General features: G+C 36.1%; 1 protein-coding gene across 2 annotated transcripts in view; it reads right to left on the bottom strand.

The window, feature by feature from the left end:
- Positions 1 to 25,145, bottom strand: part of STK31 (serine/threonine kinase 31) — a gene marked incomplete at both ends in the record, with an annotated part of 86,200 nt that overhangs the window by 20,744 nt on the left and 40,311 nt on the right. For both annotated transcript variants that reach the window (XM_082847016.1, XM_082847017.1), the window contains 8 exons: positions 12,688 to 12,810; positions 15,912 to 16,061; positions 16,778 to 16,864; positions 18,389 to 18,514; positions 19,132 to 19,257; positions 21,396 to 21,476; positions 22,825 to 22,926; positions 24,156 to 24,287. In XM_082847016.1, the coding sequence (XP_082703142.1) occupies positions 12,688 to 12,810; positions 15,912 to 16,061; positions 16,778 to 16,864; positions 18,389 to 18,514; positions 19,132 to 19,257; positions 21,396 to 21,476; positions 22,825 to 22,926; positions 24,156 to 24,287 (927 nt within the window). The remainder of the gene's footprint in view (positions 1 to 12,687; positions 12,811 to 15,911; positions 16,062 to 16,777; positions 16,865 to 18,388; positions 18,515 to 19,131; positions 19,258 to 21,395; positions 21,477 to 22,824; positions 22,927 to 24,155; positions 24,288 to 25,145) is intronic.

The raw sequence follows: 25,145 nt of genomic DNA, 5'->3' as shown, positions 1-25,145 counted from the left end.
GCACTCATCATAGGCCACATCAGCTGTATCTAAAGGAATGACAGATATGGAATATTACTTTTCCCCTTGTCTCTTAGTTGGGGATTAAACATCAAAACGAAGCATAATGTATAAAAAGTACACCTGACCTCTAAACAGAAGTGTTACTCACATCCATGTAAGGCTTTCTAAAAGGAGGACTTCTCACCAAAGAGCTCATAGAAGACAAGGTTAGAGATGCCTTAATAGGGCATTGTAAAATATAAGAGACTTCATTGTAATCAGTGCAATGACACTTATTAGTAACTTATTTCCAAAGCCTGGGCCCCTTCAGCAATTGTTTATCATTGGCTTCAGTGAAGACTGCACCTTCAAGGCTTAATATGTGATGTGAATGCAGAAGGTGGTCTTGAACGCAGCCTCAAGACACTGAAATTCTGAGATGGGACGTTACTTAAGAAGTGATGTCCTTCTCTGACTTTCACATGCCTCACGTCTACACTTAGGACGATGATGTGCTCCCTCACATGGTTGTTTAGGAGGATGCAATGAGATGAAGTTCATAAAGCACTTATTAACTAAGTTCCAAACATGCACTATGTGTTCCCAGCAAGGGAGGATGTTATCACCATGTTATAAATACACATAATAATGTCCTTAAATTAATAAATATAATGTTTGGTCACACTCTGGAGAAAAATCAAATATATGTGTCTTTTATAAAAATTAGTCTCACAAAGAAATAAAACCTTAAAAAAATAGAATATTTTTAAAATCATATATAGCAGACCACAAAACATATCTAGAAACGAGGTTTGTCTAAACAGGCTAAAGAGATGAATAGGAGTCAAAGGGGATACAGGGTAGCCTAGATGTTATATGATGGGGTCCAACGCTGAAGAAGAAAGGAAGAGAAGCTAGGAGGTTGCTGATAGACTAGGGAGAAAGGGAAGACAGTGGACAAAACATATTGGAGATTTAAGAGCAGTTATAGTAAAATGAGAGGGTAGGAAGTCCTGTCCAGATAAAAATATACTGGATTGGATTCTTTACTTCTGTAAAAGAAAAACTATAGGGAATCACAAAATCCTGGTTTCAGAAGGTAACTGAAACTGCATGAAGGTATGGGTCTCAAATTGTTAAGGAAGTCCAAAAAATGCAGACCTAAGAGAATGGCTAAAACAGAAAACAATGGCAATAGGAGGTATTAACAATCGTGAGAGTCTGAAACTCTCATACAGTGCTGGTTCTGAGAATGCAAAATGGTACAGCCACTCTGGAAAAGTTTGGCACCCCCTTATAAAGTTATATATACAATTACAGTCTACTCAATAATCGTCCTCCTATTTATTCTAGAGAAGTAAAACTATGTTCACACAAAAACCTACACACAAATGTTCCTAGCATCTTTATTTGTAATGGCCAAAAACTGGAAACCCAAATGTCCTTCAACAGATAAACAAAGTTGGTACATCCATATAATAGAGTACCACTCAGCCACAAAAATGGAATGAACTATTGATATACTAAACAACCTGGATGAATTTCAAAGGCATTATGCTGAGTGAAGAAGCTAGTCTCAAAAGGTTACATACTGTAAGATAACATTTATATAACATTCTTAAAAAGACAAAGCTGTAGTGATATAGAAAAGATCAGCGGTTGCCAAGGGTTAAGGGTTAGGGAGAGGGTATGACTACAAAGGGACAGCACATAGGATTTTTTTTTTTTTTAGAGTTAGGGAACTGTTCTGTATCCCAGCTGTGGTGATGGGTATACTAATCTATACATATGTTAAAATTCATAGGACTGAACACCAAAAACCAATCAACTGTACTACATGGTAATTTAAAAATGAAATTTTTAAAAGAACTCAGTCAACATTAAAGAAGAGCAGGAATTCAGCACAATAGTGACTTTACTCATAAAGCTCTTTACTACCAGTTAATGAAGAAAGGAAACTGGTGGAATAAAGACTGCTATTACCATACTTAAGTGATATTTTATGATAGCTCTCAGGAACATAAGAACATCTGAGACATTCACTTTCGTCCTGATGTAAAGAATAAAGAGATTACTAAAGCAATGACAAAAATGATGCCAGTACAATAATTTCTATGGCTATGATGGTTCTATGAAACCACACAAATTTAAATACATATGCCAGCATAAGGCTAAAACTTGTGAATAATTAATTGTTGAATGGGATTCCCACTGATCACCACTTGGGTAGGTATAAATACTCTTTTTATAACAGCTTTATTGAGGTATAGTTGATATACAATAAACTACATGTATTTAAAGTATATAATTATCAATATTTTGATATATGTATCCTGCTACAAAATCATCACCACAATCAATCTGGTGAACATGGTGATCATGCCAAAAAAATTTCCTCATGCCCCTTTGTAATCTATCGCTCCCTTCCTCTCTGCCCTCAAACTCCAGAGCACTCCTTTCTATCACCATAGATAAGTTTGCATTTTTTAGAATTCTATATAAATAGAAACATAAAATATGTACTCTTTCTTTCCTTTGGCTTTTTTTAGCTTGGCCGAATTATTTTGAGATTCCTCCATATTACTGGGTGTAGAGACATAACCTGAGAGATACTGAGGATTCAGTTCCAGACCACTGCAATAAAGTGAATACTGAAATAAAGTGAGTCATGCAACTTTTTTTGGTTTCCTGTAACATAACAGTTATGTTTACACTATACTGTAATCTATTAAGTATGCAATAGCATTATGTCTAAAAAACAATGTAAGGGGGGGGGGACCTTCAAGATGGCAGAGGAATAAAACATGGAGATCACCTTCCTCCCCACAAATACATCAAAAATACATCTACATGTGGAACAATTCCTACAGAAAAACTACTGAATGCTGGCAGAAGACTCCGGCTTCCCAATAGGCAAGAAAATCCTCACGTACCCAGAGAGGGCAAAAGAAAAAACAGAGACAAAAGAATAGGGACGGGACCTGCACTTCTGGGATGGAGCTGTGAAGGAGGGAAAGTTTCCACACACTAGGAAGCCCCTTCACTGGCAGAGACGGGAGGTGGGCAGGGGGGAAGCTTCAGAGCCACGGAGGAGAGCGCAGCAACGGGTGCAGAGGGCAAAGTGGAGAGATTCCCACACAGAGGATCGGTGCTGACCGGCACTCACCAGCCTGAGAGGCTAGTCTGCTCACCCGCTGGGGCAAGTGGGGGCTGGGAGTTGAGGCTCACGCTTCGGAGGTCAGATCCCAAGGAGAGGACTGGGGTTGGCTGCGTGAAGACATCTTGAAGGGGACAACTGCACCACGGCTAGTGGGGAGGGAGTCTGGGAAAAAGTCTGGACCTTCCTAAGAGGCAAGAGACTATTATTTCGGGGTGTGCGAGGAGAGGGTATTCTTTCCCTGTCTGTCCACAGAAAGCAGAGCAAAACCTAAACGAGCTCCAGAGATGGGTGCGAGCCACGGCTATCACCTCGGACACCAGAGACGGGCATGAAACGCTAACTGCTGCTGCAGCCACCAAGAAGCCTGTGTGTGAGCACAGGTCACTATCCACACCCCCACCCCAGGAGCCTGTGCAGCCCACCACTGCCAGGGTCCCAAGATCCAGGGACAACTTCCCCGGGAGAACATACGGCGCGCCTCAGGCTGTTGCAACGTCACGCCAGCCTCTGCCACTGCGGGCTCGCCCTGCATTCCAATTACTACTACTGTACCCCTCCCTCTTCCCGACCTGAGTGAGCCAGACTGCCCTAATCAGCCGCTGTTTTAACCCTGTCCTGTCTGGGTGGGAACAGAGGCCTGAAGACAACCTACATACAGAGGCGGGGCCAAAACCAAAGCTGAACCCCAGGAGCTATGCAAACAAGAAGAGAAAGGGAAATTTCTCCGAGCAGCCTCAGGAGCAGATTAAATCCCCAAAATCAACTTGAAGTACCCTGAATCTGTGGAATACCTGAATAGAAAACGACTCATCCCAAAAAGAGCTTGTGGACATTGGGAGCAACTGTAGACTTGGGGTTTGCTCTCTGCAACTGACTTCTTTCTGACTTTTATGTTTATCTTAGTATAGTTTCTAGTGCTTGTTATCATTGGTGGGTTTATTGAGTTGATTGCTCTCTTCTTTATCTTTTTTTATTATTACTACTTTATTATACTAATAGTTTTTTAAAAAATTTTTTATTTTCATAATTTTTTTAACTTTCATTATTTACTGGGTTTTTTTCTTTCTTTTTTTCTCCCTTTTCTTCTGAGCTGTGTGGATGAGAGGGTCTTGGTGCTCCGGCCTGGTGCCAGGCCTGAGCCTCTGAGGTGGGAGAGCCAAGCTCAGGACACTGGACCACCAGAGACCTCCCAGCCCCACATAATATCAATTGGCTAGAGCTCTCCCAGAGATCTGCGCCTCATCGCTAAGACCCAGCTCCACCCAACAACAGCCAGCAAACTCGAGTGCTGGATGCCCCATGCCAAAAAACTATCAAGACAAGAACATAACTGCACCCATTAGCAGACAGGCTGCCTAAAATCATACTAAGTTCACAGACACTCCAAAGCACACCACCGCACACGGTTCTGCCCACCAGAAAGACAAGATCCATCGCCACCCACCAAAACACAGGCACCAGTCCCCTCCACCAGGAAGTCTACACAATCCACTGAACCAACCTTACCCACTGGAGGCAGACACCAAAAACAACGGGAACAATGAACCTGCAGCCTGCAGGAGACCCCAAACACAGTAAGTTCAACAAAATGAGAAGACAGAGAAATATGCAGCAGATGGAAGGAACAAGATAAAAACCAACCAGACCAAACAAATGAAGAGGAAATAGGCAGTATACCTGAAAAAGAATTCAGAGTAATGACAGTAAAGATGATCCAAAATCTTGGAAACAGAATGGAGAAAATGCAAGAAACATTTAACAAACAACTAAAAGAACAAAAGAGCAACAAAACAATGATGAACAACACAAGAAATGAAATTAAAAATTCTCTAGAAGGAATCAATAGCAGAATAACTGAGGCAGAAGAACAGATAAGTGACCTGGAAGATAAAATAGTGGAAATAACTGGCAGTATAAAGAAAAAAGAATGGAAAGAATTGAGGACAGTGTCAGAGACCACTGGGACAACATTAAACGCACAAACATTCGAATTATAGGGGTCCCAAAAGAAGAAGAGAAAAAGAAAGGGTCTGAGAAAATATTTGAAGAGAGGATACTTGAAAACTTCCCTAACATGGGAAAGGAAATAGTCAATCAAGTCCAGGAAGCGCAGAGAGTCCCATACAGGATAAATTCAAGGAGTAACATGCCAACACACATAGTAATCAAACTATCAAAAATTACAAAGAGAAAATATTAAAAGCAGCAAGGGAAAAGAAACAAATAACTACAATGGAATGCCCCATAAGGTTAACAGCTGATCTTTCAGCAGAAACTCTGCAAGCCAGAAGGGAGTGGCAGGACATATTTAAAGTGATAAAAGGGACAAACCTACAACCAAGATTACTCTACCCAGCACGGATCTCATTCACATTTGACAGAGAAATTAAAACCTTTACAGGCAGCAAAACTTAAGAGAATTCAGCACCACCAAACCAGCTCTACCACAAATGGTAAAGGAACTTCTCTAAGTGGGAAACACAAGAGGAGGAAAAGACCTACAAAAACAAACCCCAAATAATTAAGAAAATGGTAATAGGAACATACATATCGATAATTACCTTACACGTAAATGGATTAAATGCTCCAAGCAAAAGACACAGACTGGATGAATGGACACAAAAACAAGACCCATATATATACTGTCAACAAGAGACCCACTTCAGACCTAGGGACCCACAGACTGAAAGTGAGGGGATGGAAAAAGATTATTCCACGCAAATGGGTATCAAAAGAAAGCTGGAGTAGCAATTCTCATGTCAGACAAAATAGACTTTAAAACAAAGACTATTACAAGAGACAAAGAAGGACACTACACAATGATCGAGGAATCAATCCAAGAAGAAGATATAACAATCGTAAATATTTATGCACCCAAAATAGGAGCACTTCAATACATAAGGCAAATGCTAACAGCCATAAAAGGGGAAATCAACAGCAAGACAATCATAGTACGGGGCTTTAACACCACACTATCACCAATGGACAGAGCATCCAAAAAGAAAATAAATAAGGAAACACAAGCTTTAAATGACACATTAAACAAGATGGACTTAATTGATATTTATAGGACAATCCATCCAAAAACAACAGAATACACTTTCTTCTCAAGTGCTCATGGAACATTTTCCAGGATAGATCACACCTTAGGTCACAAAGCAAGCCTTGGTAAATTTAAGAAAACTGAAATCATATCAACTATCTTTTCTGACCACAACGCTATGAGACCAGATATCAATACAGGAAAAAACTGTAAAAAATACAAACGCATGGAGGCTAAATATGCTACTAAATAACTAAGAGATCACTGAAGAAGTCAGAGGAAATCAAAAAAATACCTAGAAACAAATGACAATGAAAACACGACGACCCAAAACCTATGAGATGCAGCAACAGTTCTAAGAGGGAAGTTTATAGCAATACAATCCTACCTCAGGAAACAAGAAACATCTCAAATAAACAACCTCACCACACCTAAAGCAATTAGAGAAAAAACAAAAAAAAAAACCCAAAGTTAGCAGAAGAAAGAAATCATAAAGGGCAGATCAGAAATAAATGAAAAAGAAATGAAGGAAACAATAGCAAAGATCAATAGAACTAAAAGCTGGTTCTTTCAGAGGATAAACAAAATTGGTAAACCATTAGCAGACTCATCAAGAAAAAAAGGGAGAAGACTCAAATCGACAGAATTAGAAATGAAAAAGGCAGAAATACAAAGGGACACTGCAGAAATACAAAGGATCAGGAGAGATTACTACAAGCAACTATATATGCCAGTAAAACAGACAACCTGAAAGAAATGGACAAATTCTTAGAAAAGCACAACCTTCTGAGACTGAACCAGGAAGAAATAGAAAACATAAAAAGACCAATTACAAGCCCTGAAAATGAAACTGTGATTAAAAATCATCCAACAAGCAAAAGCCCAGGACCAGACGGCTTCACAGGCAAATTCTATCAAACATTTAGCAAAGAGCTAACACCTATCCTTCTAAAACTCTTCCAAAATACAGCAGAGGGAGGAACACTCCCAAACTCATTCTACGAGGTCACCAACACCCTGATACCAAAACCAGACAAAGATGTCACAAAAAAGGAAAACTACAGGCCAATACACCGATGAACACAGATGCAAAAATCCTCAACAAAATACTAGCAAACAGAATCCAACAGCACATTAAAAGGATCATACACCATGATCAAGTGAGTTTTACGCCAGGAATGCAAGGATTCTTCAATATACAGAAATCAATCAATGTGACACACCGTATTAAAAAACTGAAGGATAAAAACCATATGATAATCTCAACAGATGCAGAAAAAACTTTCAACAAAATTCAACACCCATTTATGATAAAAACTCTCCAGAAAGTAGGCACAGAGGGAACCTACGTCAATATAATAAAGGCCATATAAGACAAACCCACAGCCAACATCGTTCTCAATGGTGAAAAACTGAAACCATTTCCTCTAAGATCAGGAATAAGACAAGGTTGCCCACTCTCACCACTATTATTCAACATAGTTTTGGAAGCTTTAGCCACAGCAATCAGAGACAAAAAAGAAATAAAAGGAATCCAAATCTAAAAGAAGTAAAACTGTCACTGTCTGCAGATGACACGATACTATACATAGAGAACCCTAAAGATGCTACCAGAAAACTGCTAGAGCTAATCAATGAATTTGGTAAAGTAGCAGGATACGAAATTAATGCACAGAAATCTCTTGCACTCCTATACACTAATGATAAAAAATGTGAAAAAGAAATTAAGGAAACACTCCCATTTACCACCGCAACAAAAAGAATAAAATATCTAGGAATAAACCTACGTAAGGAGACAAAGACCTGTATGCAGAAAACTATAAGACAGTGGTGAAAGAAATTAAAGATGATACCAACAGATGGAGAGATATGCCCTGTTCTTGGATTGGAAGAATCAACATTGTGAAAATGACTCTACTACCCAAAGCAATCTACAGATTCAGTGCAATCCCTATCAAATTACCAATGGCATTTTTCACAGAACTAGAACAAAAAATTTCACAATTTGTATGGAAACACAAAAGACCCCGAATAGGCAAAGCAATCATGAGAAAGAAAAATGGAGCTGGAGGAATCAGGCTCCCTGACCTCACACTATACTACAAAGCTACAGTAATCAAGACAGTATGGTACTGGCACAAAAACAGAAATGTAGATCAACGGAACAGGATAGAAAGCCCAGAGATAAACCCATATGGTCACCTTATCTTTGATAAAGGAGGCAAGAATATACAATGGAGAAAAGACAGCCTCTTCAATAAGTGGTGCTGGAAAACTGGACAGCTACATGTAAAAGAATGAAATTACAACACTTCCTAACACCATACACAAAAATAAACTCAAAATGGATTAAAGACCTAAATGGAAGGCCAGACACCATCAAACTCTTAGAGGAAAACATAGGCAGAACACTCTATGACATAAATCACAGCAAGATCCTTTTTGACCCACCTCCAAGAGTAATGGAAATAAAAATAAACAAATGGGACCTAATGAAACTTAAAAGCTTTTGAACAGCAAAGGAAACGGAAACCATAAACAAGACAAAAAGACAAACCTCAGAATGGGAGAAAATATTTGCAAATGAAGCAAACTGACAAAGGATTAATCTCCAAAAATATACAAGCAGCTCATGCAGCTCAATATCAAAAAAACAAACAACCCAATCCAAAAATGGGCAGAAGACCTAAATAGACATTTCTCCTAAGAAGATATACAGATTGCCAATAAACACATGAAAGGATGCTCAACATCACTAATCATTAGAGAAATGCAAATCAAAACTACAATGAGATATCATCTCACACTGGTCAGAATGGCCATCATCAAAAAAATCTACAAACAATAAATGCTAGAGAAGGTGTGGAGAAAAGGTAACCGTCTTGCACTGTTGGTGGGAATGTAAATTGGTACAGCCACTATGGAGAACAGTACGGAGGTTCCTTAAAAAACTAAAAACAGAACTACCATATGACCCAGCAATCCCACTACTGGGCACATACCCTGAGAAAACCGTAATTCAAAGAGTCATGTCCCACAATGTTCATTGCAGCACTATTTACAATAGCCAGGACATGGAAGCAATCTAAGTGTCCATTAACAGATGAATAGATAAAGAAGATGGTACACATATATACAATGGAATATTACTCAGCCATAAAAAGAAACGAAATTGAGTTATTTGTAGTGAGGTGGATGGATCCAGAGTCTGTCATACAGAGCGAAGTCAGAAAGAGAAAAACAAATACCATATGCTAACACATATATATATATGGAATCAAAAAAAAATGGTTCTGAAAACCTAGGGGCAGGACAGGAATAAAGACACAGACACAGAGAATGGCCTTGAGGACACGGGGAGGGGGAAGGGTAAGCTGGGACAAAGTGAGAGAGTAGCATTGACATATACACTACCAAATGTAAAATAGCTAGTGGGAAGCAGCTGCACAGCACAGGGAGATCAGCTTTGTGCTTTGTGACCACCTAGAAGGGTGGGATAGGGAGGGGGGGAGGGAGATGCAACAGGCAGGGTATATGGGGATATATGTATACATATAGCTGATTCACTGTGTTATACAGCAGAAACTTTACAACACTGTAAAGCAATTAATACTCCAATAAAGATGTTAAAAAATAAAAGAATAAAAAACAATGTACATCCCCTAATTTAAGAATATATTTTATTGTTAAAAAACGTTAACCATCATCTGACATGCAGGGTTGCCACAAATCTTCAATATATAAAAACACACAATATATGTGAAGTGCAATAAAGTGAAGCTCAATAAAACAAGGCATGCCTGTATTAATAGTTCATTCCTTTTTATTGCTGAGTAATATTCCAATGAATATATAGCAGACTGTTTTTCCATTCATCTGTTTATGGACATTTGGGTTGTTCCCATTTTTTGGCTCTTACAAATAAAATGTCTTTGAATATTTTTGTACAAGTCTTTGCGTGGACATATGCTTTTATTTCTCTTGGCTAAATATCTAGGAGTAAAACAGCTGGGTCATATAATAGGTATATGTTTAACCTTTTAACAACTGCCAAGTTGTTTTCCAAAGTGGTTGTTACATTTACATTCCCCTCAGCAATATATGAGAGTTCTAGTTGCTATACATCTTAGCCAACACTTGATGTGGTTAGTATTTTTAATTTTAGACATTATAGTGGGCGTGTGGTAGTATCTCCTTTTGGTTTTAATTTGTATTTCCCCAATGACTAATGATATTGAGAGCATGTTTTCACATGCTTATTTACCATCTGGACATTTTATTTGGTAAGTGCCTATTTAAATATTTTGTCCATTTTTGAGTTGTCTTCTTATTATTCAGTTGTAAGAGTTCACTGTAAGCTGTATAGAAGTCTTCTGTCAGATATATGTTTTGCAAATATTTCCTCCAAGTTTGTGTATGACTTGCCTTTCATTTTTGTAACAGTGTCTTGTGAAGAGCACAATTTTAAATTTTGATGAAATCCAAATTATTTTCTTTTATACTTGATGTTTTTTGTGTCCTATTACAAAAAATCTTTGCCAAACTCAGTAAGATTTTCTCCTGTATTTTATTCTTGAGTTTTAGAGACTTAGGTTTTACATTTTGGTCTAATATACATTTAGAGTTAATTTTTATACATTGTGCAATGAATGAGTCAAAGTTTATTTTTTATGTACAGATACCCAATTGTTATCCATTTGTTGAAGACTATCTTTTCCCTCATAGAACTGTCCTGGCACCTTGGTCAAAAATCAACTGACCATATTTTAGTGGGTGTTATTTCTACTGTCTCTATTCTGTTCCATTGATCCATGTCTAACTTTACATCAATATCACACTGTCTTGATTTACGGTAATTTTATTAAGTCTTAAAATCAGTTAAAATCCTCCACTTGTATTCTTTTTCAAAATTGTTTTAGCTATCCCAGATCCCATGTATTTTCATATAAACTACAGAATCTGATTGTCAATTACTGTCAAAAAAAAAAAAAAAGTAAGCCTAGAAGGAGTTTTGTTGAAATTGTATCAAAACTATGACCAATTTGAGAAGAACTCACATCCATACAACACTGATTCTTCCAGTCCATGAACATGGCGCATCTCTCCATTTATTTACACCTTCTTTAGTTCCTCTCAACAATACTTTTGTAGTTTTCAGTATAAAGATCTTGCAAATCTTTTGTCAATTTAGCTCTAAAAGCTTCATATTTTTTATACTTCTGTAAATGACTGTTTAATTTCAATTTCCTAGTATAAAGAAACCCAATTAATTATTATACTGACTTTGTATCCTGCAACCTTGCTAAATTTGGTTTTAGTAGCATTAATGTATATAACATTCATAAAGATTTTCTACATAATTAATCATGTCACCTGCAAATAAAGATGGCTTTACTTCTTCATTTTCAAACTGTATGCTTTTTGTTTTGTTGCCTTAATTTGACTAACTAGAACCAGGATTAGCAAACTACAGCCTGTATGCCAAATCCATCCCACTGCTTGTTTTCATGCAGCATGCAAGCCAAGAATGGTTTTCACATTTTAAAATGTTTAAAAGAAAATCAAAGAATACTATTTCATGACACATGAAAATTATATGAAATTCAAATTTCAATATCCATAAATAAAGTTTTATTGGAACAGAGGCACTCACTCATTTATGTACTGTCTATAGCTGCTTTTAGGCTAAAGCAGCAGAAACCATATGTCCCACAAAGCCTGAACTATTTACCATCTGGCCGCTTATGGAAAATTTTGCTGACCCCTGGGCTAGAACCTCCAGTACAATGTTAAACAGAAGAAGTGAGAACAGACATCCTTCCCTGTTAACACTTAACCCCTCATATTTCACAGGAAGAACGGGTTTAAACCATGGATTAGAAATAGCTATTTGGTTTACGCTCAAAGCAGGAACTTTTACTCAAGGCTTATTTAATATCATTTAATATTTATTTTCCATATATGCATGAATTACTTCCAGATTAATATAGGACAAAACCATCCTCACTGTTAATCTTGACTTCAATAAAACTAAGACAGTAGCATGCTATGTAAAACATATTATCAAGCCAATTTTTAGAAAGTACACAACAGATGATAAGAAGTACAGCTGACTCTTGAACAACATGGAGGTTAGAGGTGCCGAAGCTTGGCACAGTTGAAAACCCGCATAGAATTTATGGTTGGCCCTCCATATTCCTGGTTCCTCTGTACGTGCGCAACCATGGATGGAGTGGTACGATAGTATATACTTCTGAAAATGAAACTGCGCTTAAGTGGACCCAGGCAGTTCAAACCCATGTTGTTCAAAGATCAACTGTAGAGCAACAGTTTATGACAACCTTTTAAAAACAAGTGGGAAGAAATTTTTTTTCTACTAAAAATCTACCACTATTTTTTATTCAGAGTAATATACTGAGGAAAACCACTTCAAACCATCACTTTCTATACTGAAATATATATAAATAAATGACTTATCTGTTTCAATAAAAAAATAACATACCCACAATAAAAGGCAGCCATAAGCATATAAGTCAGAACTTGGAGAAGCAGGTTTTCCCATTTTCAATTCAGGTGATAGCAAACTCAAGTCACCAATCATCATGTTCACTGAGGCTCGCTGACTCTACAAAAACAGTAGGTTAAATATCTTAAAGGCAACACAGTTGAGGCAGCATTCTGTGAAGTAATCTGCATTTAATCAACACAAAAAATATTCATTTGAAATATTTTATTCTCTCTTGCTTTCAAATATTTTTACCTAATTTCCACTATTATAAATTGCTCTTAAAATCAGTCTCATGAAATTAACAGTGAGACTATGGTTACATTTCACATTGTAGACTCCAGCAGATTAAAAACTAAGAACTAGTGATTCTTTAAGAATTTGGTACTCTTTTGTAAAAAAAACACACTTCATAAGGGCTAGAGGCAGTGCTATTTTCTAATTCTGAAAATTCTAAATAACTTTTAAAAACCACAAGTCTACAAAGTACTTCCTTACTGACCATTTTCTAAGTACACCATCTCCAATGTGCCAAAGGATGATGAATGACAAGAACATGAACCCTGGATTCAGACAAACCTTGACTGCAATTCCCACTCTGCCATTTATTTGCTATGTGACCTTGGGCTTTAACCACTTTGAGCCTAAATTAATTAATTTGTAAAAAGGAAATTAATTAATTTGTAACTACTTTACAGAGTTATTGTAAAGGTAAAGGTAATCAGTACAATAATTACCCAGTACATATCACTACCATCATTATCCTTGCTTCTCAGAGTGTGGTCCAAAGACCAGCAGCTAGAGTATCACCCAGGAGCTTGTTAGAAATACAAAATCTCCATCCCAGAAATGCTGAATAAAAATCTGCATTTTATGTACACCTGAAACATATAGTATCATATACTAGTTTTAACTCAATTTCTAAAAACTGCATTTTAACAAGATCCCCAGGAGATTCACATGCAGTATGATGTATGAAAAGCAATGTTCTTGACTACAGTCTGCTTTTCAAATTACCCTTCCTGATTAGTACTTCAATCTGAGAGTGGGTGAAAAATGCAGCAAAAGGTGAGTTTAATCAACATTTCAAAGTAAATAATTTTAAATAGAGATTAAAAACAATGTTTTGTTGGATAATAACAGCTGACAAATCAGTATAAAACAGGAAGAATTCTTTGGAGTCATATCTATAGTTGTGCAAATGGCATGTTCAAAAGGTAAACTAACCAGGATCCCTATGAATTGAGAACTTTTAAAACTCACAGTTCAGTTATTTTTCTTAAGATGTTATCCTAATTTTCATTAAAATAAACATTTCAGCAAATCTACTATGTATAAATCCTCTATAATCCAGCATTTCATTATAGTTTTACATTTTTATTTTCTCTTCTTTTTGGGGTACCACATGAACACCACTGAAACTGTATACAGACAGGTGGCATTATCCTATAACTTGCAGACGACCAACAAATAAAGCATTATGGGGACTTCCCTGGCAGTCCAGTGGTTAAGACTTTGCCTTCCAATGCAGGGGGTACAGGTTCGATCCCTGGTCAGGGAGTTAAGATCCCACAGCCTCGCGGCCAAAAAAACCAAAACATAAAACAGAAGCAATAACTGTAACAAATTCAATCAAGACTTTAAAAAAATGGTCCACATCAAAAAAAACTCTTTAAAAAAAATTAAAAAGCATTATGACTTTTACTAGTCAAAAGGGAACTCCTCAGACAATAAAATATTGGCAGGGATGTTGAAAAACTGGAATCCTCATACATCGCTGATGAGAATGAAAAACAGTGCAGCCATTTTGGAAAACAGTTTTGTTCATTAAACGGTGAAACACAGAAGAGTTACCATATAACCCAACAATTCCACTCCCAAGAAAACATATCTCCACACAAAAACTTGTATACTGATTTTCATAGCAGCATTATTCATAATAATCAAAAAGTGGAAACCCAAATGCCCACAAACTGACGAAGGTAAAAACAAAATATGGCATATCCATACAACGAAATATTATTTGGGCATTTTTAAAAGGGAATGAAGTTTAGACACATGCTACAACATGGATGAACTTTTAAAACATTACGCAGAGTGAAATAAGTCAATCACAAAAGGCCACACATGATTCCATTTATAGGAAATGTCCAGAAGAGGCAAATCCATAGGGACAGAAAATGGATTAGCGGTTTCCAAGAGGCTGAGTGGAGAAAGAAAGAGGGAGTAACCGCAAACCGGTATGGAGTTTCTTTTTGAGGGTGATAAAAAACGTTCTGGAATTAGACAGTGGTGACTGATGCAGAACTTTTTGACCATATTAAGATTAGTAGTGAATTATACACATTATGGTATGTGAATTATATCTCAATAAAGCTGTTATTTTAACAAAGAGAACTGCTCCCTCGTGATTGTATATTTTTTTTGTGTGTGTGGTACATGGGCCTCTCACTGTTGTGGCCTCTCCTGTTGCGGAGCACAGGCTCCGGACGTGCAGGCTCATGGACCTAGCCGCTCCGCGGCATGTGGGATCTTCCCGGACCAGGGCACGAACCCGTGTCCCCGGCATCGGCAGGCAGACTCTCAACCACTGCGTCACCAGGGAAGCCCCTCGTGATTGTATTTTGAAACTGCCCATTCTACCAAAAAGAAAAAAAAAAAAAAAGATCACAATATGCTCTTTAATTGTCTGATATTGTTATTCCCACAAATTGCCTCTTCTGAGGTAACATGACACCAAAATTCACAGGCAATGTCATCAAACTCGAACTTGAATTAAGTGGAAAAGTCCAAGGTTCCCAAGTTTCTAAAAATGCCCATTAATCAAAAAATAGCAAAGTATGTATATCTAAATTTAATCTATCGAGGGGAAGGGCACCAGTAGACTGGGAGACAGGAGATGGCCACCTAGTTTTCCTTGTGTACTTCCAGCAACTAAATGTTTCTTGATGAATTAACTGATTAATGCTAATGCTGTCAATGCCATTGACTGTAATTTCAGGCTGCTCCTAAGACTTACGGTTAAAAAATATAATGCACAACTTTAGAAACTCTTGTTCCAGCACCCACCTGATAACACATAATTGCTTGCACTATATGACACACCTTAACTGAAGGCAAAGGTCTTATAATAAATTACCATATGATATAAAAGTGCTGAACTACTGCCTAATAATACTAAATGAAGTCTAGAACTTATTTACAAAACCACTATATTTTACCGCAGATTTGGTGAAGTCAAAATCTCCAACAATTCCCTGTTGACGGTTTAAAGCAAATACATTGTTCTGATGAAGTGATCCATGAATTATGTCAGCCTTGTGCAATGTATGCAGGCCCTGGGCAACACCCTTCATGACCTTTAAAGCTTCCTACAGACAAGTACATACAAAAGAAGTCAGGAAGTAGACAAATCATTTTAACAGCTGAACATTTTCTCTAATTAAAAGACTTTTCCAGAAGTGACTAAGCTTCCTCCAAATGAACCTTTAAAAAGAATACAGCAATAGAGAAAGAATTAAAGGACAGAAGTCCTGATTATGTAACTGGTAATACCGTGTGTGTGTGTGTGTGTGTGTGTGTGTGTGTATGACTTAGAGACTACAGTCTCTAAGAAGACTTGGATTACAAATAATGAGCAGAAGGCATCTAAAAAAGAAAAAGAGACTGAAAAAGTGTTACTGGGTAGCAAGAATCTGGGCATCCTTTATTGTTATTACTAATATAAATTTACAATAGAAATTAAAGCTATTGCTTAAAACTTAAAATACCAAGTGTTATACTACACAATTTACATACAGTACAACTTAATAGTTATAAGGATGGGCTTTGGTGCCAAAAAGACCCAATTCCAAGTCCCAACTCAGCCACTGGATGAGGGACCCTGTGCCAGTCACATTAATCTCTGTGAGCCTCATTTTTCTAATCTGTATATAATAGGATAACTCATATCACAGGGCTGATATGACAATTAAACAAAATGAGTCAAAACTGTACACTGTATAAAGCATGTAGTATATCCTCAATAAACTTTAGATGTTATTTTTCTCATTTAATACATCCATGGAAATAAGGTTTTTTTACTTACTTCTAAAGTTAAAGGCATGCTGGATTGAATAGCACTCAGGTTTGCCCTAGGATAGTATGGGACCATCAGATAAGCCATAGGATCAGACTGAGAAGCAAAACAGAGAACGAGAATCTAAGTGAAAAATTCTTCAATATATTTTTAGTATACAATGACTGTACAAAATAACTTTTCTGGAAAGAATTACTTCTGTGCTGTGCAAAAGCTTTTAAGTTTAATTAGGCCCCGTTTGTTTAGTTTTGCTTTTATTTCTTTTGCCTTGGGAGACAGATAGGAGAAAAGATTGCTACAATTTATGTCAGACTGTTTCTTCTACGTTCTCTTCCAGGAGTTCTATGGTTTCATGTCTTACATTTAGGTCTTCAAACTATTTTGAGTTTATTTTTATATATGATGTAAGGGAATGCTCTAATTTCTTTGTTTTACATGCCTAGCACCACCTTTTGAAAAGACTGTCTAATTAAACTTAAAAGCTTTTGCACAGCAAAGGAAACTATCAACAAAATGAAGACAACCTACGAAATGAGAGAAAATATTCACAAATGATGCGATTAACAAGGGGTTAATATCCAGAATATACAAAAAGCTCATACAACTCAATATCAAAAACTACCAATCAAAATATGGGCAGAAGACTTGAATAGACATTTTTCCAAAGAAGACATACAGATGGCTAACAGGTACATGAAAAGATGCTCAATATCACTAGTTATTAGAGAAATGCAAATCAAAACCACAATGAGGTATCACCTCACACCTGTCATAACGGCTATCATCAAAAAATCTACAAATAACAAATTCTGGAGAAGACGTGGAGAAAAGGGAGCCATTATACATTGTCAGTAGGAATGTAAATTGGTGTCGCCACTATGGAAAACAGTATGGAGGTTCCTCAAAAAACTAAAAATAGAACTACCATATGATCCAGCAGTTCCACTCCTGGGTATATATCCGGAAAAAACAAAAAAAACTTATTCTAAAAGATACATGCACCACAATGTTCATAACAGCACTATTTACAATAGCCACGACATGGAAGCAACCCAAATGCCCATCAATAGATGACTGGATTAAAAGATGTGGTAGATATACAATGTGATATTAGCCATTTAAAAGAATGAAACACTGCCATTTGCAACAACATGGATAGAGAATATCATGCTTAGTGAAATAAGTCAGAGAAAGACAAATACTATATGATATCACATACGTAGAATCTAAAAAATAATACAAATGAACGTATATACAAAACAGAAACAAACTCACAGACATAGAAAACAAACTTGTGGTTACCAAAGGGGAGAGGGAAAGTGGGAGGGACAAATTAGGGGTATGGGATTAACAAATACAAACTATTATATATAAAATAGATAAGCAACAAGGATTTACTGTTTAGCACAGGGAATTATACCCATTATCATGTAATGGAATATAATCTGCAAATATACTGAATCACTATGCTGTACACGTGAAACTAACACAATATTGTAAATCAACTATATACTTCAATTTTTTAAAAGTTAAAAGGAATTAATTACTTCTCTAAAGCTTGGAGCTAAAACGCACTTTAAATAAAATGTTTTCTGCAAGAGATTAGCATAAAAACTTTACCTTACACAAAAATAGGAATATCAATGGTAGCAACCCAGACTCTTCTTTAGCTTCTCTCCAAGCTCTGTGATACGCGGCTGCTCTCTGAATTACCCTGGCTTCTGTGTCGACATCCACAGAATAGCCCTTGTACCAAAAAAAAAAAAAAAAGAGGGATTGGCAATTCCAAGATTAAAAATCTCACTCTAATTATATATCATTCCAACTTAAATTAGATTTTTATATAAGTTAAAATATAACTAAATTTATTTTTTTAATACTTTTTCTATCTGCTTTAAATGATATGATATAGAAAGAAAAGAACATTTCTACCAGTAGCTTAATATACACTCTACAATATGCATTCACTAAAGCCAAAGTAATTATCCTACTATCATGATTAACAGTTTTCCAGGTCAATGAAGAGAAGAAATCAAAGAACAGAAGACTGTGTTGGCAAAATAGTTGAGATTTCAAAGAGAAATGTAAGAAAAACAAGAATTTTAAAAGGCTCTTGGCTAGAATGTAATAAGTTCACCCGAAAAAAGGAAAGCAAGTATATTTTATTAAAGACATACATTATTTAGGGAAATGAGAGAAACTTTAAATTCAAAATTAGTTCCGGCAACCACACTGAAGCATAATCATCATACCAGTCAATTCACATAATTTAGAAAATAAACAGTGGGTCTTTACTTTCCTGAAAAGTACCACCACCACTCCCCTTTGTACTTCTGAATCTCCCACAAGACCAAAGAACTTACCTTTAAAAGAATTATCTGCCCGTTAACCTCAGAACATACCAAAGGACGCTTCCCGCTAAGTTCCTTCATGGGCTCAGCATCAAGAAGATCCCTTTCCAAGCTCATTGTAAGAAGACCACCAGAGTTCTAGGCACAAGTTTTTGTTACAGTTGAAGAATCCAAATAATCCCAGCACTTTTAAATAATCAACAAAATTAGTTACATACTATTAGATGGACTGGACATCAACCCTACTGGAGACACCAATAAATAAAAATATTTAAAGTTTCATATTTTTTCTATTTCCTGACTCTTGAACTCCCACCCAAAATGTAACGACCATACGTTTAATCATTGCAACAGCTCTCTAACAGATTCTTAAGATGACTGGGAGGAACCAGACGTGCTTCCAAGGGACCCTGATGTTTACTTGGAAAACTTCATGTGTTTCCTAAAAAATATTAAAATGATGACAAATAAAAAGGAGACTGTACAATGGGAATGAGATGTCTAAAAATTATGACTACTGTGAACTCTAACACCCCTGCCTCTGAAGTGGAATCCTCAAAAGTGAAAATGGCTTTTAAATAATTTAACTCTACTAGGTATTTCTGCTACTTTTTAAAAGGAATAATTTTTTTGCACTAAAACATGACTATCAACATTTTAAATCAAGCTGAGTTTTACTATGGTAGAGTTTTAGTAAGAGGGGTTGTGAAATTATTTTCTGTTCTTTTTTTTTAAGTGTTGTCAGCATATTTAAGTAAGCCACAATACATAATCCACAGGGGTTTCCTAAGGATACATCACAGGAAAACATCTTAAAATAATTAAAGGCATCCATAAGCCACAATTCGAACCTTTTATAATCTTCCACAATAAAACAGATTAGCATATTTTTAAAATTAATTTTCAAGTCCTATATAGCACCACATATTCACTCACCCATCCTATAAGAGAGAGTCTCTAAGCAAGAGTTAAATAATTGCAAGGAAAACACTACATTATTTTAAAGTTCAGTCTGAAAAGATTATACAGTAATTGCTTTAACAATTTATGGGACTTATGAATCTTACATATTTATGAGTTCACAAGTCTATGTGAACATCCCTTTATGTACTGTATTTAAGCTATTATCATGGACTTAATGACAATCTTAAAGAATACACATCTTGGGCTTCCCTGGTGGTGCAGTGGTTAAGAATCCGCCTGCCAATGCCGGGGACACGGGTTCGAGCCCTGGTCCGGGAAGATCCCACATGCTGTGGAGCAACTAAGCCCATGAGCCACAACTACTGAGATTGTGCTCTAGAGCTTGCGAGCCACAACTACTGAAGCCTGCGTGCCTAGAGCCTGTGCTCCACAACAAGAGAAGCCACCACAATGAGAAGCCCATGCACCGCAACAAAGAGTAGCCCCCACTCGCCGCAACTAGACAAAGTCCCACGCGTAGCAATGAACACCCAATGCAGCCAAAAATAAATAAATAAAATTAAAAAAGAAAAAGAAAAGAATAAACATCTCATCTAGTCCCTCATCCCTAGCAGACAACATAAAACACAGAGCTAACAGATTCTGCTCTGAGAGCCGAAGTTTACCAATCCTGCTCCACAGAGTCCTTCTAATACACTGATCTCCCAGACTTTGAATTCTGCCTGCTTTAACTTAAAAGATAAATTGTTTAAATTCCTCATGACTATCAGTGTCCTGCTTTTTTTTGTGTGTGGTACACGGGCCTCTCACTGCTGTGGCCTCTCCCGCCGCAGAGCATAGGCTCCGGACACGCAGGCCCAGAGGCCATGGCTCACGAGCCCAGCCGCTCCGCGGCACGTGAGATCTTCCCGGACCGGGGCACGAACCCGCGTCCCCTGCATCGGCAGGTGGACTCTCAACCACTGTGCCACCAGGGAAGCCCAGTGTCCGTCCTGCTTTTATTCTAACCTGGAACAGAAGCTAAACTGCTTCATCACTTCAAAAAATAAACACCTGTAATTCAAATAAGTGCCATGCAATGTATTGAGTGGGTATGAGGAAAAGAGAAAACAAAGGAAAACATGCAAATTGATATAAAAATTGACATAAAAAACATGCAAATTGATATAAATATAGTATGCAAGTATTAAAGACAGTCTTGAGAAAAGTTCTAATAATACCTAAAAACCACTCCTCAGGAACATTTTCATAAAGTAAGGATATTATAAATTTAACACTAACATATAATGTTAACGTCATCACTTTTCAACACTCTCTGCAGAATAGTAATTCTCAGGGGAAACAAAGCTTACCATGTACTTAAGTAATCCTATTTCAGGATAAAGTAGAGGAAGCTCAGGGAACCATTTCTGTACCAAGCTATTCAGCTTCTCCTAAATTTAAAAAATATTTTTATTATAGATCAATATATATTCAATTGTGACATGTTGGTAACTCCCTTATTATATATCTAACAAGATATATAATCTAATAATATATATAACCTCATAAAATATATAATCACTGATTTGGCCTTCTGCTACAAGAAATATTAAACGAAAACCAAGAGTCATTTGGTTCTAAATTACCATCTTACTAACAGAAGAAAAACTTAATTACCAATTTTAAGCTTAATATACATATACAGGCACAAAAGCTTGCCTAAGGTCAAAAGTCCATACTCATTCACAAGCTAAAATGAAAAAGTGTCATGGAAAAACCAATTTGAGTCATAAAATTGTGACTATTTCTCAAAATAGTAGAACACAGTACAAACACAGAACAAAACAGAACACAGTAACATTTTAAAATAATGGCTATTTCATGTTAGGAAGAAAAAAATCATAAAAGCCTTGAAAGAAAAAATTAACATGTAGCTCTGCAAAAGCTACTTTGAAGCAAATGTGTAAATTGAGAATCCTTAGAAAAGTCACATCACATGTTTATTCAGTAAAACTTCTAGATACTTATCAAGTTCCTGGGAGATAGCTATTTTATCCAAGGTTCATAAGGTGAACAATGAAGCACACACTATCAGATAAGTTTGCTAAATAATGCATAACACTTAAAATGCCTATTACTTTCATAGTATTTTTATTTTTCAGAGGCACTGTTTCTTATCTTCTTTCCCATAACATCCCTGAAACATAAAATACAATATTCTTTCCATTTTAAAGACAAAATATGCTGACTAACTCTTCCAAAGTCACAAAAATTCATGGTAGAACTTTCCCCCAACCCAGTAGTTTTATTTTGTTACATTCTTCAACTAAATTATGATGCCCTATTAATGTTTTCATTGCAGTTTTAAGCTAAAATGATGTTCATACAGATTTTAATAAAGGAAAAAAACTTTAGGCTTTATCTTCAACAGAAAACAAGCAATATGCAAAAGTGTCTGTTATGATCTCGATTCTTGTAAAAACAAGCAGAAAGCAAACTAAAAGGAAGTAAACTCAAAAGTTAAATGTGATTATACTACTGTTACCACTGAGTGAGAACATTACAGATGATGTTTCTTCTTCCTTATAATTTTCTGTAATTTTCACATTTGGCACAATGGTTATGAATTATTTTGTCATCAGAAATTAATTTCTAAATTCACAAACATTACTATACCAACTTAACTATGCCAATATAATCTCTGATCTTTTGATTATAGTACACTTCATAAAAATGGATATTTGAATTCAATTTTTACAGTAGAAACTAATTCAAAATTTCAAAGCATCAAATACTTACATATTCCTCCCGCTCATGATAAATTTCCTGAAAGACACTATTCTGCAACTGAGTTATTTCTTGTTTTATTTCCTCAATCTCAGATCCATCATGGTCATCGGACTTTAATCAGAAAGAAAAAAGTGACCTTATAGACTTATGAAAGTAGACTCAAAACAAGTCTTCCTAGTAAGAATCAATGCAACTTCTACAGCAAATCACTCTGTCTGATTTCTATTCATTCTTCTATACCTAGCACATAACAATCTCTCATAACACTTGTCGAATTAATATTTATTAGTTTATTCTAATCCTGACTTTTCCAAAACCTACAAAAAGGAATTATAAAAATAAAGTCATAAAATTAATTACATAGATTTTTCTTATCTCTTAATTTGCTGTACATTTTCTCTAAGATGACCAACTGCCACCATAAAGTAAATGTCAAGAATAGGAACCAGAATACAATTAAACTCCCTGGAACCTTTTTCTATGTAAGATTTGATTTTTAAAAAATTAGTAAACATGTGGCATGTCTACTACAAGAAAGACAATGTAGGACTCACAAAGACTCCATAAAACTCTAAGATAATTAACAAGCCTCCTTAAAAGGTACATGTTTTCAAAGTTAGATGTTTCTATAAAAGTTAAAAAATTAAACTAAAAAAGACCCCATTCCCCACAGCCCAAAATAGGATAAAACAAGAAAAATTTTAAACTATTAAATTAGCTCTACTCCATGCTTAAATGCTCCAATGAGGAAGAAAGCTAACTCAAGTTGGATCAAGATATAATGTAAATCCCTTTGACAAGTAAATTCTTTGTTCAAGGAAACAAAGAATGCCAGTTTATTCACAGTTTCAAGCCTAAAGAAGGAGGTTTAGTCCAGTTTAAAGTGTCCTAATTCTTCCAGTTCTATTATAATATGAAAACAACTTAAACTATTTGCAAGAAATAGTATGTCCAGCCATTAAAAAGAGAGCTAACAAAAGACATCCTGATCTTTACAACAAAATTCTGCCTTTGGGGGAGTACCCCATTGCCTTGCAGCATGTAGTAGGCTTGTTTTTAATAGACATTATAACAGTCCATTATCAACAGTTTTTTAAATTATTCGAAAATGCTTATCTTACTAACAACCAAGGCAAAGATGTAAAATGTATTTTTAAAGCACTTCATGACATGGGAAAATGTTTATACTATTAACGTAGTAATTTTATTTAAACACAAACACAGAAGGGAAAAATAAAACAAAATGTGAATAATTTTAAAGAGTGTATTTATGCATTACTCTTACGCATAAATAAAATGAGGTACACACAGAGTTCAGTAAGAACCAACTGTTTCCTTACTTCTTCCAAATTATTCTTTTCAACCAATTTCCATCTCAGTCGAGCCTTTAAGCTTTTCAGTGTCTTTTTAATGGACAGCAAGTGATCCACATTGGGGCTCTTATTTAAACATTCAATAATCTGTTTCTTAAACTAAGTGAGAGAAAGAGTTGTTATATTTTCAACACACAGACAACAATATTAATCGAACAGTCACTTCCTGACCACTCATTAATTTTCTATTAAGATTCAACTAGTATTTACTGAGTTCAGATTGAAATAAGAAATTCTTCAATTTTCAACAAGACAATTCTACCCACTGATTTCTTAATTATCCACATATCTATTTAGAAGAGTATCATTCTAGCAATCAAAGAAACAACGGGAAAAAATATTTCAAGCTGAGACACGCAGTGAGACACACTTTGCTACAGAAAATGCAAATTGAATTTCTAGTGAGGATGTAAATTGAAATTACCCTTCCCAAAAGTAGTTTGACAATATGTATCAAGTTTTAAGAATGTTCATTCCTTTTGACTTAGTAATTAACAATTTTTAGGAACCTATTTGAGGAAATACACACAAAATTATGTACAAAGATTATGTACAGGACTTCCCTGGTGGCGCAGTGGTTGAGAGTCCGCCTGCTGATGCAGGGGACATGGGTTCGTGCCCTGGTCCGGGAAGATCCCACATGCTGTGGAGCGGCTGGGCCCGTGAGCCATGGCCGCTGAGCCTGTGCCCGTGAGCCATGGCCGCTGAGCCTGTGCTCCGCAACGGGAGAGGCCACAACAGTGAGAGGCCCACGTACCAAAAATTAAAAAAAAAAAAAAAATAAGATTATGTACAGTGTTATTTATGATAAAAAAAAAAATGGAAGTAACCTTAACATCTGATAGATGAAAGGTTAAATAACACTGTACATCTATGCAAGAGATGATGTTTTAATCACTCAAAATGACCGTATACAAGAATTATTAATCGTATGGGCAAATGTTTATAATACACAAT

Source organism: Leucopleurus acutus (genome assembly GCF_964270905.1).
Source record: "Leucopleurus acutus genome assembly, chromosome: 9".
NCBI classification, from domain to species: Eukaryota; Metazoa; Chordata; class Mammalia; order Artiodactyla; family Delphinidae; genus Leucopleurus; species Leucopleurus acutus.
The sequence above is the reverse complement of the archived record's forward strand: the minus strand, read 5'-3'. Positions and strand labels throughout refer to the sequence as shown.